At 38.6% G+C, this 18,252-nt stretch overlaps 1 protein-coding gene across 3 annotated transcripts in view; it reads left to right on the top strand.

Annotated features, from left to right (window-relative positions):
* Nucleotides 1–13,762, top strand: part of LOC130929715 (low-density lipoprotein receptor-related protein 8-like) — a 139,857-nt gene extending 126,095 nt beyond the window's left edge. Inside the window, exons 14-17 of one of the 3 annotated variants that reach the window (XM_057857129.1) lie at nucleotides 2,360–2,512; nucleotides 2,719–2,994; nucleotides 6,855–6,923; nucleotides 11,300–13,762. In XM_057857129.1, the coding sequence (XP_057713112.1) occupies nucleotides 2,360–2,512; nucleotides 2,719–2,994; nucleotides 6,855–6,923; nucleotides 11,300–11,637 (836 nt within the window). In that variant the 3' untranslated portion in view covers nucleotides 11,638–13,762. Of the gene's footprint in view, nucleotides 1–2,359; nucleotides 2,513–2,718; nucleotides 2,995–6,854; nucleotides 6,924–11,281 lie in introns of all 3 variants that reach the window. The other 2 variants (XM_057857127.1, XM_057857130.1) reach the window with 2 other exon arrangements.
* Nucleotides 13,763–18,252: the final 4,490 nt, after the last annotated feature.

Raw genomic sequence — 18,252 nt, 5'->3', positions numbered from 1 at the left:
GAGTAATTGGATAAAACATTTTTTTTCAAAGTAAAGAACAATTATAAATATACATGAGAAAAAAAGACATTTAATCCAATATTTAACCATTTTTAGTCAATCAATGTCTTTATTTTCGATGTACATTGTTGAAAACAGCCAACAATTACATCTCAGATGTGACTAGAAAAAAAATCACTGCTTTCACTCAAAAAACTTCTAGATCTTATTAAAAAAAACAAAAAAAAAACAAAACATATTTCTTACCTAAAAATGTAATTACGCTTGATAACACGTCACTTGAAAGCTACGTGTTTTTCCCACGTGTTTCAATTTAATTTCCATTTGTGTCAAACTATTTTTAAGTTCTAGTTTTAAGTTAGTCTAAACTGTAAGTACTGATAGGATTTTGAGTTTTTGCATTGTTCAAAATAAATGTATGATACCTGCTGTATTGGAGCACATTAGGGACCAGTGCTACTTGGTGTTTTATTCAGCAATGACCACTGAGCTAAAACTGACAGTTAGCTTTATTATGTTTTTAATTTTACACCCTCATCACTCAACAGCGCTGTGTTTTTACAGATAAAATAAAGCCTGTATGTAAGACACGTTAGCCACGCATCGACAGTGGTCATAATCAATAGAAACCTAGCCCTCCTAAGGGCTAACGTTACGTGAGCGAGTGACAGTAACGTTATATTTATTAGCGATGAGAAGTCTACTGCTTAAAGGCGGCTGTTTGCTAACGCTGCCCAGATGCGGCCGACTCTGTCATTTCGCATCCAGTCCTAAATGCATGCGATATCTATGAGACGCATCGGACACTACCTGCTACCACACTAGCATTATGCGGGCGTAGTTTTTAGCAACGTCGGCGTAGTTTGTAGCGGGTGTCGGCTGCAGTAAGTTTTTTTTATTTTTTTATTGCTTCTTCCTCTACGCACTCTACGTAATGCGTTGTCCCGCATTAAAAGTAGTCCGGGCAAAACGTGATGCTTAGAGCTGGCAAAATTAAACGATTCCTCGAGGTGAAGAAAATTACTCAGATCAGTTTTTAAACTTGAGTTACTCAAGTATTCGTTTCAGCTCTAGTACTAACCCAAGGACTTACTGTAGGTTTGCAAAGGGACGGGAGGGACAAAACACTGCCAATTTTCAGGATGCTCAAATTGTCCCAACCAACTTTTGAGCAATCTTATTTGCGTTATAAAGACTTCAGTTATATTGGTCTTTTAGATTGGCTTTCCATGTGTGGTAAGGATAGAACTAACCCTACCATTATTATGTGAATTATTCTCATTATGTTCAGACTTACATTTACCCCTTTTTCTTGCTGAATGTGCCGATCCATTTTTTCCCCCCTCAAACGCACGTTTGATTGGCTAATAATTAGACCCACCCTTACTCCCCCTCCCAACACAAAACTCACACACACAACCTCGACAGAACTACGTCCCTCCCTCTCCCCCTTCGAAGAGGAGGGATATTAAAAGCTTTCGACCACAACCAGCAGCAGCAGCAGCCACTGTAACTAATGTAAAAAGAGGTCAATGTTCTGGACGGTGGCGAACATGCCACTAATTTAACAATGTAACCAGAATTTTGAAATTACCCACAGTTAATTGTATGTGTGTTTGCGAATGTGTGTATGTGTCGTCCAACTGGGCCCCTGCTAAAAGCTTTGAATAGCTTCTTTGGAGTGTCCTATTCACCCATCTTAACATGTGAACTGTTAGCAAATGATATGTACTGTATTTTGATGTGCGAATAAACTGAGAATGAACTGAACTGTGCCGTGCAGGACAAGATGACAGTCATTTTGGATCAAATATACACTTTTGGTGGGCTCTAATTAGCAGAGAACAAAAATGGCGTATTTCAAGTTCTGCACTTAGCTAGCTCTTAAATGACTCATTATGCATTTCTTTATATATATAGTATTCTTAATATAGTTTAATTTTATTTAAGAATAGCAATTAACTGCATTTTAATAGATGATTTATAATTTAAAAAATGACAATAATATCGCATATCGGCAATAATTTATGCGACAATATATCTCCTACTAAAATTTGTTATCGCGACAGGCCTAACTCCACTTACCATCACATTGCAAATACAGAGGATCAATACTATACAAAAGAGGAATATAACATCATACAACTGTGCTCAGTGCGTCAGCTGCAGTAATTCAGCTTTCATATTAAAATGTAGGTCAGTGCTTGTGATGGTTCTTAGGCAACCATAGAAACACATGGTAGGCCAGACAGCTCATCACTATTACATTCTGAGTTATTCTCACTCCTTCTCTGTCCCTATATTTAATGTGGTACCATCTCCAATACGACTCCATATTCTCCTTTTTCACTGTTTGTAGGTCCAGACAGCTGTAATCTGGGCAGTGTGGCCAACGGAGGCTGTGAGTACTTGTGTCTTAAGGCACCCCAGATTACTGAGCACTCTCCTAAATACACCTGCGCCTGCCCCGATGGACAGGACCTTGGCCCCGATATGAGGGCTTGTGTGCCAGGTGAGACTTAAGAGTGGAGGAACTGGAAAATAATGAGGTCTTAAAGGGATTTGGGAGGCACAATGGTGCATTCACATTTTTTGCTATGTGTCTCAGTGAGAGCGAATTGCAATTTTATAAAAAATGCCAAATCTGACTTACAGCCTAAAACTTTGTCTATGAGTTTTAATTGAGAGTTTTGTTTTTTTACCCACCTTTGTGTGTAGCACCGAGAAATGACATGCCACCCTCATCCACACTGGCACTCACGCCTTCTACTCTAACATCTGAAGGCTTTACGCCACCCTTGGAGGGCGTCTCGCAGTATGATGCCACCCTGCAATTGACTACGTCACCCCTCGCTGCCCTCGAGCCGCGCACGCCTCTCGGCACAATCAAGACTGTATCATCGCAGGAGTCAAAAGCGCTCGGATCGCACTCAACAGCCACCGTCACCGTCGAGTCCACCACACCTGCAGGGGACAGCAGCGTGTCACAACACTGTAAGCAAGCTGTGTACTTGTGGGGTTGTTTTTTTTTGACCTTGCTAGATTTGGAAAGGTCACTCATGACTGCACATAGAGAGAACACCACCCACAGCTTTTATAATCGCTATATTTAATTTGAGCAAATGCGTGCCATTGAAACTAGGCATGTGCCGGTATGATATTTTGACGGTATGATAACCTTAAACCCAAATATCACGGTATCACGGAATTGCAATTACAGCTCTGTGTCAAAATGTGTTACTTTGAGATATCTAGGTTGAAGAAAAAACATTTTTTTTTCCATTGAACTTGATTTTTATTTTTTAAAGCATTAGCAAATTGGAACATAAGTATAATGTTAAGTTGAAATACAGTGCCCTCCATAATTATTGGCACCCCTGAAAAAGATGTGTTTTTTAGCTTCAAATATATATTTTTTTTTAATTCAAATAATATGGGACCTTAATGGAAAAAAAAGAGAAAAATCCAACCTTCAATACAAGTGCATTCATTCAGTGGGGAAAAAATCCCACATAAAGAAAAAATTATTTGACATCAAATAATGTGTGTCACAATTACACATTAACACTTTGTACAACCCCCTTTTGCCAACAAAACAAGGCCTGGGGACTGAGATGGCCATGGGAGGAGCTTGATTTTGTGTCTGGTGAACCATTTCTGTGTAGATTTGGCCATATGTTTAGGGTCATTGTCTTGCTGAAAGACCCAGTGACGACCCATCTTCAGCTTTCGGGCAAAGGGCAACAGATTTTGATTTAAAATGTCCTGGTATTTCAAAGCATTCACGATGCCATGCACCCTAACAGGGCCTTTGGAAGTGAAACTGCCCCACAGCATCACTGACCCACCCCCATACTTCACAGTGGGTATGAGGCGCTTTTCAGCATGCGCATCTTTCGTGGCACGCCAGACCCCTTCAGAGTGTTTGTTGCCAAAAAGCTCAATCATGGTCTCATCTGACCAAAGCACACGGTCCCAGTTGAAGCCTGGGACTGTGTGTATTTTTGTGTGAAAACACATCTTTTTCAGGGGTGCCAATAATTGTGGAGGGCACTGTAAATTAGGGGGAAAAAATATATATATATATTCTAAATAGAATTAAAATAAATGCAGTCCTTTAGGTTAGCCTAAACCAGTACTTCTCAAATGGTGGGTCGCGGGGCGCAGAGCGATGCCAGGGGTGGCGCGAGTGACCTCGGGGAACATGCTTTTTTTTTTTTTTTTTTTTTTTGCCGTACTAGAATAAAGTGTACTTGCACATCCACTCCGTGGGTGGCAGTGGCGCTCTCATTTTCAAAGTGCGTGCAGTATTTTTGAAGTAAGCAAGAGCACACGGAAGAGACTCATGCACAGCTGGAATCACTCGGCGACCCACTGTCTTCTCCGGTTCTCACGTGTCCGGCCGAGAAGTGCCGTTTTCGGCTTGGGATCGTCACGACCACCGCCCTCACCTACGGTTCTCCCTCGGCCGCCGAGAATGCGCTTTTTTCGGGCCGTTTACCTTTTGGCTTTGACTTTTAATATAGTGGGAAATGAGGAAAGACCACTGTTTACTGAGTCTAAAAATGATTATAGGGGAGAGTCTGAAGCCAAATCATTTAAGACGCCACTAAAAGACATTAGACCTCAATCTCATTGATAAGCCGCTTGATTGTTTTTCAGCGAAAACGTGCCATATATTGCCAATTGTCACAATCGTCCCGCTTTGTCAGTGTTATATCAGTAAACCAGTGAGCACTGTGGTGAATCAGCGAAAATAACCCCCCCCCCCCCCCCCAATTCAGTTTTGTTTTTTTCGGCCAAATTTTTTGGCATGTTGTCCTGAAGAGTACATGTTTCTAATCATTTTGAATTTGTTATTATTTACTGATTTTATTACATTTTATTTTTCAGTAACAAATGGTCAAAAAGGTACCTTGAGTGTATTTTTACAGTTTGGATGTGACTTTTTAAAAAATTTTTTTACTTCAGGCAAATTGATGCGCGTTGTCTTTTCTGTTGCAAGCAAAACAATGTTAATAAAGTTTTACTTTATTATAAGTTGATCTATGTTACTTTTTTTCTTTAATAGAAAAAAAGGACACAGTGTTAGGCTGAGGCGTACTTATAGTAATATTATAGACAAATGATACTATTTACAGTGGCGGCAGAGAGTTGGGGGGGCGCGAAACATTTACGTCTTCCTTGGGGGGGCGTAACAAAATAATTGAGAAGCACTGGCCTAAACCCACAGCCACAGCTCAACATTATTACCATCAGAACAAAATAATTGAATTATTTTCCATAAAAAGCAATTGTGTGTGACTTGTATCATGTTTACATTATATACACACTCTTTCTCAACACAGACAGTTGTCAGAGAGAAAAAAAACGCCTTGTTTTATCACCGCTAGACACACTAAACATGCTGGAGTTAACTCTCGTAGCTGGTGGGAAAAATTCATGACAGTGTTTACTAACCTTTAATTTTGTATAAATGCGAAATCTTATTTGAGGTATTGCCTCCTCTGCAGCCACCCTTCGCAGACATGCTTTACATGTCTGTTGGTCCTCTTCCTCTAAACCACGGCCGTCTGTAATTTTTCTGCAGCCGAAGTATTCCCATACCAGCGATTTTGTTTTTTACGATGGGGGAAAAAGTTCAGTAGTTTCACCTCCTCCAGCCACCCTGTAGCACAGCTGACTCTGACACTGAGCAGGGTTGAGCTCAGGTTTGAGCCTTGCAGCTGTAAGCGTGGGATTTCTCCCTCGTATTTTTGGAACATTCAAAATAGCTAATACCGTAGGGACGGTATGACAGGAAATGTTTGCGGTTCTGAACCCGCGACTACATTGAAACTGGTAATTGGCACATCATTGCTAATTGAAACCAAGGATGAATTTCCATGAGAACGGAAACACACATGGAATTCATTTTTCACTTTCAACCTGGGTTGAAGAGGAGAAAAAACATCAGAGGGCTGCTACAAACTATTATTTTGATTGTTGACAGTTATCGATCGTTTTTGTCGGGTATTCGGCTCATATTTATGTAAATAACGCTCTCATATGACTGTGGGATTAACATTTTTGGGTGTAAATGTGGTTTGGAAACAAAAACCCTGCACTGATAAAAGTTGAACTATAAATACTCCGATATGTTACTATATAAGAGTATCATTGTTTTCTAAAGCAAAAGCAGATGTTAGCAAATTTCTTATTTTGATTCATTACAAAGATAATCAAGTCTGCTTTCATCAAGAACTTTCAGAAATTTGAGAGTTACTATGAAGAGGCTCTAAGAAGAGGATTTGAACTTTTATTTTTTTAGGGAAAACAAAGTCTCTAAAAGATTACTGTCATCAAATTAGTTGATGAATAATCACGGCAGCTCTATTCCCAACTGTGCTGCTATTGGTGGTGAGGGAACATGGGGAATTGGAAAAAAAAAACCTCTGCGCATAAGTAGTGGAATAAAGCATTACAACAAAAATTTTCACACATATGTCATCCACCATTCCATTTTGTATACTACATATGGACACTAGAAGAAAGACTGTTTGTATGGCACCGAAGAAAAATGGAGATCCAATTGATGACGACTCAATTCATAACAGACCACTTGCACTATTTACCTATTACTACCACTTACTACTACTACTATTCACTATTTACTTCTTTGTAGCTCATAAACCAGTGCTGCCAGCATGTTTTATCACCTTTCCCCTCCATCTGCCCTCCCCTCCTGTCTCATCCTTATCACTCATTACTTCTCACACAGTTTCATTCCTTAATGATCCTTCCCCTTTATTTACGCTCTGTCTTTCTCTCATCCTGTCACCTTCTAATGGCCCTTGTTTAATGTCTTCTTCCAGCTGGAAGTGAACATTTCCTCCTCGGAGAGAATCTGACAGTAGCTGTTTTAGGAGTGGTCATCCCTATTGGTAAGTAACGGTAAAATTCCTTGCTGTTTGTCTTTCTTTGTCGCCCTGCACTGCAAATTTATAACGTCTTAATAAGATTATTTTTCTTAAAGGGATCCATGGATAGAAAGACTTGTAGTTCTTGAAAGATAAACGTTATTATGAGTTAAAATAATTTTGATACTAAAACCCCTCTTGATGTTTTCGTTTTTATACAATTTGTAAAATTGCTTTTAGGTCGCCAGTTTTGTTGAGGTCGCAGGGCGGTGACGTCAGTAGGTTATGCTGCTAGAGTATGACTCTAGTGACTCCAAACATGTCATCGTTCAACCCTTTCAATTTGAACCCGAGAGGAACATTAATGAGCATGACAGCACTGTCGATATTTCACAAAACAAGCAGCAAACGCAAAATGAACAGGAAAGACGGGATGAGACAAGACGAGAGTATGACAAAACCGGTGTTCTGCCAAAATGTGCTACACTGGCGAAACGTGCTACAAGAGGCAAATTTGATACCTAAAGTACGACCGTGCGCTTTCAGCTTGTTTTGTTTAGATGCATACAGGCAGAACGTCATAAAAATGCCTTCTGAAAATACTTAAAAGTAGTAGTCTCAAATAAGAGTGGTTTAAATACGCTACGTGACTAATGTGGTCAACAGAACAGCAATCTGCTTCAAAGCTAACACAAGAAAACACAATGCTTAAAAGTATGAGAGGGAAACACATGCAAAAAGTATTTTGAGGCAATAAAAAGATAATAAAAGACTCAATTAAACCACAAAGAGTAAATACTTACCGCTTTGCGCTTGTGTTTGACGTCTTGCCGTGTAGAAGGAATGGCGTACCGCAAGCAACACATCACTTTTGCTCAATGATATTCATGACGTTAGCAATTGTGGCTAGGCGGGTCAACCTCCCATTTGTCCCTAATAGTAAATGCATGGAAATAGTGTACGAAGCACGTTTACTGAGCTAAACCAATTCTGTCCGAAAATGATGTCCTTGGTGCCAAATTCACTGGTAAAGATGTGGAAGGACATACAAATGTTCAGTTAAAGAGATGGCTTGAGTGTTGAGGCCTGAAAAAGACGGGAAAAAGAGCCGACCTGTTCCAGGGTTAGCTTTTTAATCGACACCTTTTTCTTGTGCGCATTGCCTTACGCCACTGACAATCGCATTCTCCTGTTTCAACAATCTATCCTTTACCACCATATGCCGTCTTTCTTATATATTATATCCTCTGATCGTCTTACGTCTTTGACCGTTCTTGGGGGAAATTTACATTGCTAATTTTGTGTAGCGATCGCAAGTGCTACTCAGTGACAGCCAACGAACACTTTTAATTTTTTCATTAATAATAAATTAATTCTATAATGTATTTACTCTCCCCCCTTACTAACATTGTTTTTTTTAAAACAGAAAAGGTAACAGTGGCAGTCTGATACTATTTTAATTTTTTTCAGGTCATTCATTGTCAGACTGAAGCAGCACGGCAAAACGCCACGCTAAAAAAAAGTAAAAATATCAAAATGGCTTAACTCTTCGTCCTTTGTAGGACCATGGTCCCCAACAAAATGTTTACTGCATATGAAATGTGAATGGCTTTACCTTGCTGGTGTTAAACTGATCTTTTGGACGTCCGCGCAAGTTGTTCCATTCTTTACATTTTTTCCTCCAGGTTTTGGTTTCGGGAAACGTATGACGAAAACATCCTTCATATGTCGTAATGTCTAGAGTCGTTTCTCCAAGTTCCATAGCAGCAGTATTTGATCTGCATGTTGTTTTTTTGAAAGATTACCGGAGAAAACAAGCAGAAATAACATGGATTGCATGCGAGGGCGTGTCTATAATGACCCACTTCCGCGTTACGATGGCGAGGTCACGGTCTAAAAATAGCATTCGTGCAGTATGCTATTGCAGAACACCGGTAGTGTTAGTCTAGTGACAGTGACAAACTATGTCATCACCCAGAACGTCCATTGCACGCATAAAATATGGCACCCTCTGTAGGTCAAAACTTGTACTAAATATTATAGATTTTTAATTCAATGGAAATACTTTATGTGTTTCTAATAACATATTTTAGTAAAAGAGAACAATTGTGCCTTATTATGCCTACAAGTCTTAAGTCCGAGGTTCCCTTTAAATCTCGTCAAATAATTTTCTCCATCTTGTTTTGAGTGTTAAAGACTATTTAACAAATTAATGCGTCCGATTATTCCACTTACTTTAAGTAAATATTACTATCTGTTCTTATTAAGCCTATACATCTAAAAGTTTGTAATTTTTCACCTAAATCGAGAATAAAAATGCTTTTAAATAATCTTTTGAACAATATCTATTCTTGAATTGAGGACACTTCTGATATTTCAAAGCGTTTTTTTTTAAACTAAATATACTAATCTGCTTAAAATAAGACTGTTATGCTTATTTTTAGCTAGCTATTTTTCTTGTTTCAAGAAATCTTAGTGAGTAAAATTTACTTGAAGCACTGGCAGATAATTTCACTTATTTCTAGTAGATTTATACTGAAAACAAGAGAATTTAACTAGTTTTCAGGAGAGGTGTTTTTGCAGTGTGGAGTCTGTGACAAATCTATTTCATTCACAATCATCTACTGTGGGACCAGTAGAGAAGTTTAGCCTAAAGTTCCTCTTCTCTGAGGTTTCTCAGAAGTCATAGTCTGTCTGTCTGACATTGCTGCATTATTAAATTCACACAGCTGGTGCTGTTCCACCACAGTATATGTGTACTGTGTACTCAAGAAAGCATATGACACATTAACACACTCACATTTCCTTTTTTACTTTTAAAAATGTTTCAATTATTGAACTGGTTGGAAAACCTTGTGGAGAAAGGATACTTACAAGTTATAACTGATTGGTTAAAAGAAGGGAAGATAAGGCAGGGTGAGTCTGCAAGCTGTATTAATGATGTAGGTGTGGGGGAACACAAACTCAAATTTCCAAAAGGAAATAAATCAGATTTGGAAACTGCCCTGTTGTCCAGTGCCAAACAGAGGTGGGTGGAGTAGCCAAAAATTTTACTCAAGCAAGAGTAGTGTTACTTCAAACTAATATTACTCAAGTAAGAGTAGTCATCCAAAAAATGTATTTAAGTATGCATAAAAATTTCCGTTTCTTGGTCTGTGCTCTTTTCCCCTTTAAAGGGAAACAACTATATTAACAATACATTGCTTTTTGAGGATATGTGCCGTGGGTATTGGGTGGGTGAGGGTTTTTTTTTTTTTTTTTTTTTTAATTTAGTTTAAGTATGAAAAAAAAAAGAATGCTCAAATGTTGTTACCTCATTGCTTGTGCTATATTGGTTCAATAAACAAAGTTTACAAAAAAAAAAAAAAGTATGCATAAAAAAATAATGAGTAACATTGTGAGTAACTGCTTATTTTTGTTTGATTTTTTTTTTTTAAACAATGTTATTTTATGCTTTTTTGCTTTTTTTTTTTTTTTTTTTTTTAATTTATGAACTGTTGCGATAATGATACTGTACAATAACCCATTACATAACCTCATTAAGCCAAACAAATACCATTTAAAAAATCATTGAATTCCGGCGAGAGGTTTAAATCCGCGCTTTCGAGTCATTTTGAGGGCAGCGCTTTATGTCAAATACTTCATTTTTTTACTGTGCTTTAAAGACGCCACGTGACTGAATAGGCTGGCGTGATCATAGAACGGCAAGCTTGGGTCTGATTGGTTTAATGGAGTCGTGATTATTGTTGCGACGTCTCATTGGTGAAATTAGTCGAGCTACACTTGGCATCGCTGGCAAAAAAATTGTAAATCTAATATGTAGAATATAGAGGAAAAATGTAACGACTCTTGTGTAGCCAAAAGTAGCGGGGTAAGAGTATCGTTTTTTTTTCTTCACAAATCTCAGGAAATTAGAATACACAATATTCTAATTTCCTGAGACAGTCAGGAAATTAGAATATTGTGTATTCTAATTTCCTGAGACAGTCCTGTATATATACACAGGACTGTCTCAAAAAATTAGAATATTGTGTATTCTAATTTTCTGAGACAGTCCAGTATATTGCAGCTGAATGCTATCTTTGAAATGGTCAGTTTTGCTAACTGCTAGATTTCTTGAATCATTCCTTTAGAAGTTCGATGAAGAATGTTGGTAATGTTCAGTTGTTTTGATAAAAAGAAGAAACCTACGAAAGAGTATAATAATCATTTTTGATCTTCAAAACCATACTCATTTTCATTGTTTTGCTCTTTGATCACATTTCCATGCCCCCACATTCTTCCCCGCACGCCACTCACCGTGCGTCATTTCACGCCGTGGGCTTGTAATGCCTCATTAACGCTTCCCCCTCCTGCTGCGGCTGTGTGTTAAACACATGCAGTTCCTGTCATTGCCACAGTGGTGTTCGGCCTGGTGTGCGCCGGGGTCTACCTGGTGTGGCGGAACTGGAGGCACAACTCCACCAAGAGCATGAATTTCGACAATCCCGTCTACCGCAAGACCACCGGCGAGGGCGAGGAGGACGAGATCCACATTGGTCGGACTGACGGCATGGGGCACCACACCCATCACACACACCACGTGCATCACCATCCGTACCAGCAGGGCGTCAGCATGGGAGTGGTGAGCTCAGGAGCTGGCGCCTGCCCACAGTTTATCACCCTACCGCTTGGGGGGACGGTGGCCGATCCGGGGACTCATTGGTACACGGAACAACCCATGCTAGCCACTGCGTGAGCCACAAGCCGTGGCTTGAGGGGAAAACATGGCTACAGTGGCGTGTGCACAACAGGGAGGTCAAAGGTGATCCAGGTCGCCGACGAAGAGGACATACATATCATCAAATGCCATCCACAGTCGTGTTCTATGCCAATTTTCCTAATTTTACGGATTTTGACAGTCTGTTGTCGTTGTGGGAGCTGGCTCTATTTTTCTCCAATGAAGTCATGTTGGAGTGTATGCTGTTGGTCATTTTTGGTTACCAAAAATGACGTTTTGTCCTTGTTTTTGTGGATATTCAATATCAATATTTGATCCTTTTTTAATTTGATTTATTTTTCTTTGTTTTAACTCATTGGCTGCCATTTACCGCGATAGGCGTCCATACTATTTCCTACCAGCTCTTCTAGCTCAAATGGATTTGATGTCTATCACCTTCAAAAAAGTGGCCCCAACATTTGGGTTTGGCTAGGCTGAAAAAAGGGAAAAACTGAAAATGTGGATCTGCGTTGATGGGACAATCAGTACAGATTCATACTTTATCAAAATGAATTGTGTTCCTTGAGCTTTCCTGTTTCTGTGTTTTGGGAACTTTTGTTTTATTTTTGTATTTTTTTGCAGTTTTCTCACCAGTCCGCACCTGGGAAGGGTGACTTGTTCATTCTCTCTAAGTGCCGTTACGCGCTGATGAACTGAGAAGCAGTATTCATATTTGACCTTTAACACAACAAAGTACACTGACTACATTGAGGGGGAAAAGTGCTTCAGGAGCCAAAATAACGACAAAGTGGGTTCCTTTTTTTGCTTTACTGTGATGTTGAAATGCTGCGAGATCTCAATTTTTAGCCAGGAGAGAATATTGCAATTATTTGTTTGCCTGCAATTTACATAAATACACACAGCAATAGAGAATAGATGGAAATGCATTGTGCACTTGCTCTCCCAAACCAACCTGCATGAATACTGTATTTGCATCACAATTCGGCCATTCATTTGTTACAGGACACACAGTGTGCGTGTCCGGCAAAAACAGCTGATACCTGAGTGGGAAGGCCCAACAGGTGTCGTCATACGACACAGACCAATAACACGTTTTCCTTTCTCTCCTAATTCTGACACTGTGTTATGCTTGTATGAGTGCGTGTTGACAGTAATGCATGTGAGTTCTAATGTTCATCCCAGGGCCATATTTGAAAGGTTTTTACACTCTGTTGCACAACCCTCTTTGAATGCCTTCTGTGTCGCATGAAAGTTTGTAAAGCTGTGCACAATGTGTAGATGAATGGGTGCGTAATTGTGTTTGTATGAAAGTTCTGAGGGTGCTTTTTGACTCATTGATATGTAAATATGTTTTCATAAGGTTTTTAATGATGTAAAATAGCCTCCAACGATGTAAAAGATGATGTACATAAGATTTTAGATAAAGTGTTGACAGGTATATTAATTTATTTGTACAAAGAGAGCACTGAATTCCCTGCTTGTAAGAAATCCAAATTGTTCACCAAAGTTGTCAGCGTTGTTTTTTTTTTTAAATTGTGCGTCGTTTTTATTTGATTTCTTTGAGAGGTGGGAAGCCTTATTTCTGCGTAAGTCCATGTAAACTAGAGTGGACCCGCTTGATGTTTTGTCAGAATTCACATTACAGTACTCATGTTGATGTTGCCGTTACTGTAAATCTGTTTGTTTGTGCCTTTTTTGGGTTGTTGTGTTTCTTCATTACTGTTTTCATGAGAGAAAAAAAAAAAACACTGGATATTTGCAAAGATGAACTTCATCAATTTCAAACTTGCTTATTTTCTGTAATGTATCACTTTTGAATATCTCTATATATTGGTATATAAAATTTGAATGGACATTTTCTCTTTGTGTTTTGTTCTTTATTTAGTGGTTCAGGGGCAAGGGCGTAGGTCTGATCTCAACATTGGTAGGGACGACATAACATTAACCTGCATGTACTGTAGTGTACACTGTTGGCCAAAAGAATTGGCACCCCTGCAATTCTGTCAGATAATGCTCAATTTCTCCCAGAAAACGATTGCAATTACAAATGCTTTGGTAGTAATATCTTCATTTCTTTTGCTTGCAATGAAAAAACACAAAAGAGAATGAAAAAAAAATGAAATCGTTATCATTTTACACAAAACTGGACAAAAGTATTAGCACCCTTACAGCCTTACATTTGGTAGCACAACCTGTAGACAAAATAACTGCAAACAACCGCTTCTGGTATCCATCAATGAGTTTCTTACAATGCTCTCAAGGAATTTTAGACCATTCTTCTTTTGCCAACTGTTCCAGGTATCTGAGATTTGAAGGGTGCCTTTCCCAAACTGCCATTTTCATACCTGTCAACCCGAGGCCGTTGGCAATCCTACAAATAGTAACGTATGCCCTTACAAATTGGTGACTAATCTTACAATGTTCTATATAGCGTGCAATATGAAACAAAAATAAAACTCAATTTTAAAAATAATATGAATTAATTGGTAATATTGTAACATATAACCTGGTGCAATCAAAGAACAATCAATATCTTCAGCTACATCAAGATTACTAAAATTTAACAGTGCCTTTTGTTATAATTGTATGTAGCACTTTTGGCAATTTCTATTATGTCTTGATGGCTGCACTTCATGGCACTTCAGCTCGCAATTCAGATTGACTTGAAGGTAGTTCGTTAGTGTGTCCAATTAAAAATTAAAAAGGTCAATTGATAAAATTAACTTACCGATGCAATCTTTGAGTCAGGGAACATTTCTTTTGCTAATTCTGAGAAGTGATCAGCAGTAGTTGCAGGCAAATTGTGTTCGGCAACAAATTGGCAGAATGAAACTTTCATTCTGCAGACTTCATCTTTATGACCAGTGTTATCAATCTTACTTTTAAAAAGTAATTAATTAGTTACAAATTACTTCTCCCAAAAAGTAATTGAGTTAGTAACTCAGTTACCTGAAGGTAAGAGTAATTCGTTACTTGGCAAAGTAACTGGTGTTACCTTTCATGTTTTTTTTTTCATTAAAAAAAAAACAGTAACCTTTGCTATGTTTGGAAGTCATTTATTTATTATTTCATTTCGACGTGAAAGTTTTAAAACTTTTTCATAATTTAAAGAAAGATTAAAGTCAAGATTTTGCCGATTTAGGAGTATTTTAGATAAAAAGTTACTTAAGTGCTAGGAAGGTTCACTACAACAGACCCTTTCTGAGAAGTTACTGCTTCAAAATGGCGGCTGTTTATTAACGCCGCCGTCTGTCATTTCGCATGTAGTTCTATAAGCATTTGATATCTAGGCATAGATTGTAGGCTGTCGGTTACAGTCAGGAAATATTGGAGCCACCTAGCCTAGCATCACGTTTGCTACAGTGTCACAACACTCTTCTCTCTCAGTGTCTCTGACTTTTTTCGCGTCATTCAACCAACGTAGTAACGCATCGTAACGCACATTGTCTCGTTGCCGAAATGGTGACAAAATACGAAACGGAGAAAAAAAAACGTAATGCAGGAAAAACGTACAGATTTTGAACGTACGGCGTACACATTTAAAAATCAGTGCTCACTTGTACAAATTACGCTGAAACCGTACAACTTGACAGGTGTGCATTTTCTGGACCCATTGCTGGCCACTTTGGAAGTCTCCAGTGCTTTCTCTCAAACCATTTTCTAATGCTTTTTGAAGTGTGTTTTGGGTCATTGTCCTGCTGGAAGACCTATGACCTCTGAGGGAGACCCAGCTTTCTCACACTGGCCCTACATTATGCTGCAAAATTTGTTGGTAGTCTTCAGACTTCATAATGTCATGCACACGGTCAAGAAGTCCAGTGTCAGAGGAAGCAAAGCAACCCAAAACATCAGGGAGCCTCCGCCATGTTTGACTGTGGGGACAAGGGGTGTGACAAAATATCGAAATTGTGATATATCGTGATACTTTGTATGCCAAAAGGTTATCGATATGCTCCTGCCAAGAATCGAGATATTGTTTTAAAAAGATGTCAATGTCTAAAAAAATAAAAATAAAAAGGAACCAACAAGTTGCTACCAAAATCTTCCACCATAATAGTGTCTCAGTTAACTCCAAGGCTGCATTGACGGTGCACGACGCCCAATCTATTTAGACTAGGAACGTTTGTTCACTCGAAACCAGAGCATTCACATTCATTGTCCGATTTTCAAGGCATTTATAGGTCAATTGCGGTTCATTTTAGGGCATTTACAGGTCATTTCCTGTTGAGTTTGAGACACTGCCTATTCATTTGGGTGATTCCCAGGTCACTTCCTGTTCTGTAATTAAAAATTGACCCACAAAATACCCCAAAATTAATAGGAAGTAACTGGAAATCAATAGGTAAATGACCTTAACTCATTCACTCCCAGCCATTTTCACCGGCGCAAGGCCCTTCGCTCCCTGGCGTTTTACTGGATTTTGACTGATTTTGCCAGGCCCACAGAAAATTCTGTTCTATTGCTATATAAACATGGAACCCACCAAAAGAAAGATTAGACTCTCTTCTTTACGCAGAAAAAAAGTTAGTTCATATCTTTTTCCACTCTTTAGAAATCAGCATTAGAAAATAGCTTAGTTTGAGCAATTTTCTAATTTCTGATGAAAAAACAGAGAAATTATGCTTTTTGTGAAAGCATACATTTCAAACATAACTGACTTTAACACAGCTATTTTTCGCTTGTGACATCCCAAACATCTGAATAATGTTTTCGTTGTACAAAATAACACAACAAGACAAATAGAGCTTTTGATCGCGAAGTAACAATTTATTTACACATAACTAAACTATTGAACTGTTGAACTATTTGCTTACATAACGACGGGGAGGGCTCTCGGCTGCTCTCGTGGCTAATCTGATGAATCCTGATCAAGATTGGTCTCACTTTTTTCATCATCTTCATCGTTGGTTTCAACCTTGGGCTAAGAAGGAGTAACGCAACATGAGCTCCGCAGAACATGTGTGGAACCTGACGCTGTTGTGGACATCATCGTCTGTCTCATCAAGATAGATTTTTTTGAATCCTTCTTTTGTCATGCAGTGTCGTTTGCCTTTTTTCCCCGATTGTTCTCCACATTTTTCTCAAATTCTCACGCGTCTTCACAAGATCCCTCCAACTTCCGTTTCCTGACTATTTTTCTTCACTTCCTTTCTTGGCCCGAGATGAGTTCTTACCAAATGCGCTACTGACCTCCAGTGGCCAGTTTTATTGCTTTAAAATGGGTTTTGAGCTTTGTGCATTGTGTCTTAGATACATAGGAACCTATAGATGCCTCTTGTAACAAAAAACAAACAAAAACAAAAAAAAATGCAAAAGACATATAAATACATTTTTGGGACACTGAAACAATTAAAAATACAACGTATTATACGTTTTTGGGAGCAAATGAGTTAAATGGCTCAAAATTAACCTAATTGCCTGGCATTGCCTGCCACTGATGGCCATAGACGTTCAATCCGTTTGAAGTGGGAGGGATGCCAGCGAATTCATTCATTCGCTGCCACCCTCCCAGTTCAAACGGATTAGACGTCTACCAGTGAAAAACTCATTCCAATTCACAGCAGAAGCTTGTTTTCCGTTTATTAGTTGTTTGTAGAATATCCTAGAATGATTTCCTGACCAATGTAACGATAATCGTTGTATCGCCATATCATCAGATCATCGTTATCGTTAGCTTTGTATCGCAAATCGTATTGTGAGGTACCAAGAGGTTCCCACTCCTAGTGGGGATTGTGTTCTTTTCTTTGAAGGCCTCATTTTGATGGACCGGCACATTCAGCAAGTGAAAGGGGTTAAATGTAAGTCTGAACATAATGAAAATAATTCACATAGTAATGGTAGGATCAATTCTATTCTTACAACATATGTGAAGACAAAATTACCTACTTAACTGAACTCATTATCAGTGTTGTTAATAACGGCGTTATTTCAGTAGTGAGTAATCTAATTAATTACTTTTCTCATCTTGGCAACGCTGTTACCGTTACTGAGGATGGAAAGGCGTGCGTTACTATGCGTTATTATATTGGTTGAATGACGCGAGGAAAGTCTGAGGGAGACGGACTAACCGAGACGACAGACACGATGCTAGGTAGCTCCAATAATACTTGTTGTAGCCGATAGCCTACAAACTACGCCCACATGATATGGTAGATATGGTAAACATGGTAGATATCACACACACACATATATATATATATATATATAGAACTAGATGCGAAATGAAAGACACGGCACTAGATGCGTTAGTAAACAGCCGCCATCATAAAGCAGTAGACTTCTCAGAAAGGCTCTGTTGTAGAGAACCTTCCTAGCGAACCTAAGACATTTTTTATCTAAAGTACTCCTAAATTGGCAAAATCTTGACTTGATTCTATCTAACTTTAACAACTTTTAAAGGTTGATTCAGGGTAAAGGGTAAATTGGGGTAAAGAATTGGGCTTGGGCCAATTGTCCCAAAAACCTTTTAAAACTTCACGTAGTGTGACCTATATTTTGTTTTTGTTTTGTTTTTTGGAGGGGAAAAAAAAAAGATGAAAATTATCACCAGTTACTTTGCCAAGTAACTAATTACTCTTACATTCAGGTAACTGAGTTACTAACGCAATTACTTTTTGGGAGAAGTAATTTGTA

This window comes from Corythoichthys intestinalis, chromosome 14 (assembly GCF_030265065.1).
Source record: "Corythoichthys intestinalis isolate RoL2023-P3 chromosome 14, ASM3026506v1, whole genome shotgun sequence".
NCBI classification, from domain to species: Eukaryota; Metazoa; Chordata; class Actinopteri; order Syngnathiformes; family Syngnathidae; genus Corythoichthys; species Corythoichthys intestinalis.
This window is presented reverse-complemented; position numbering and strand designations above follow the sequence as displayed.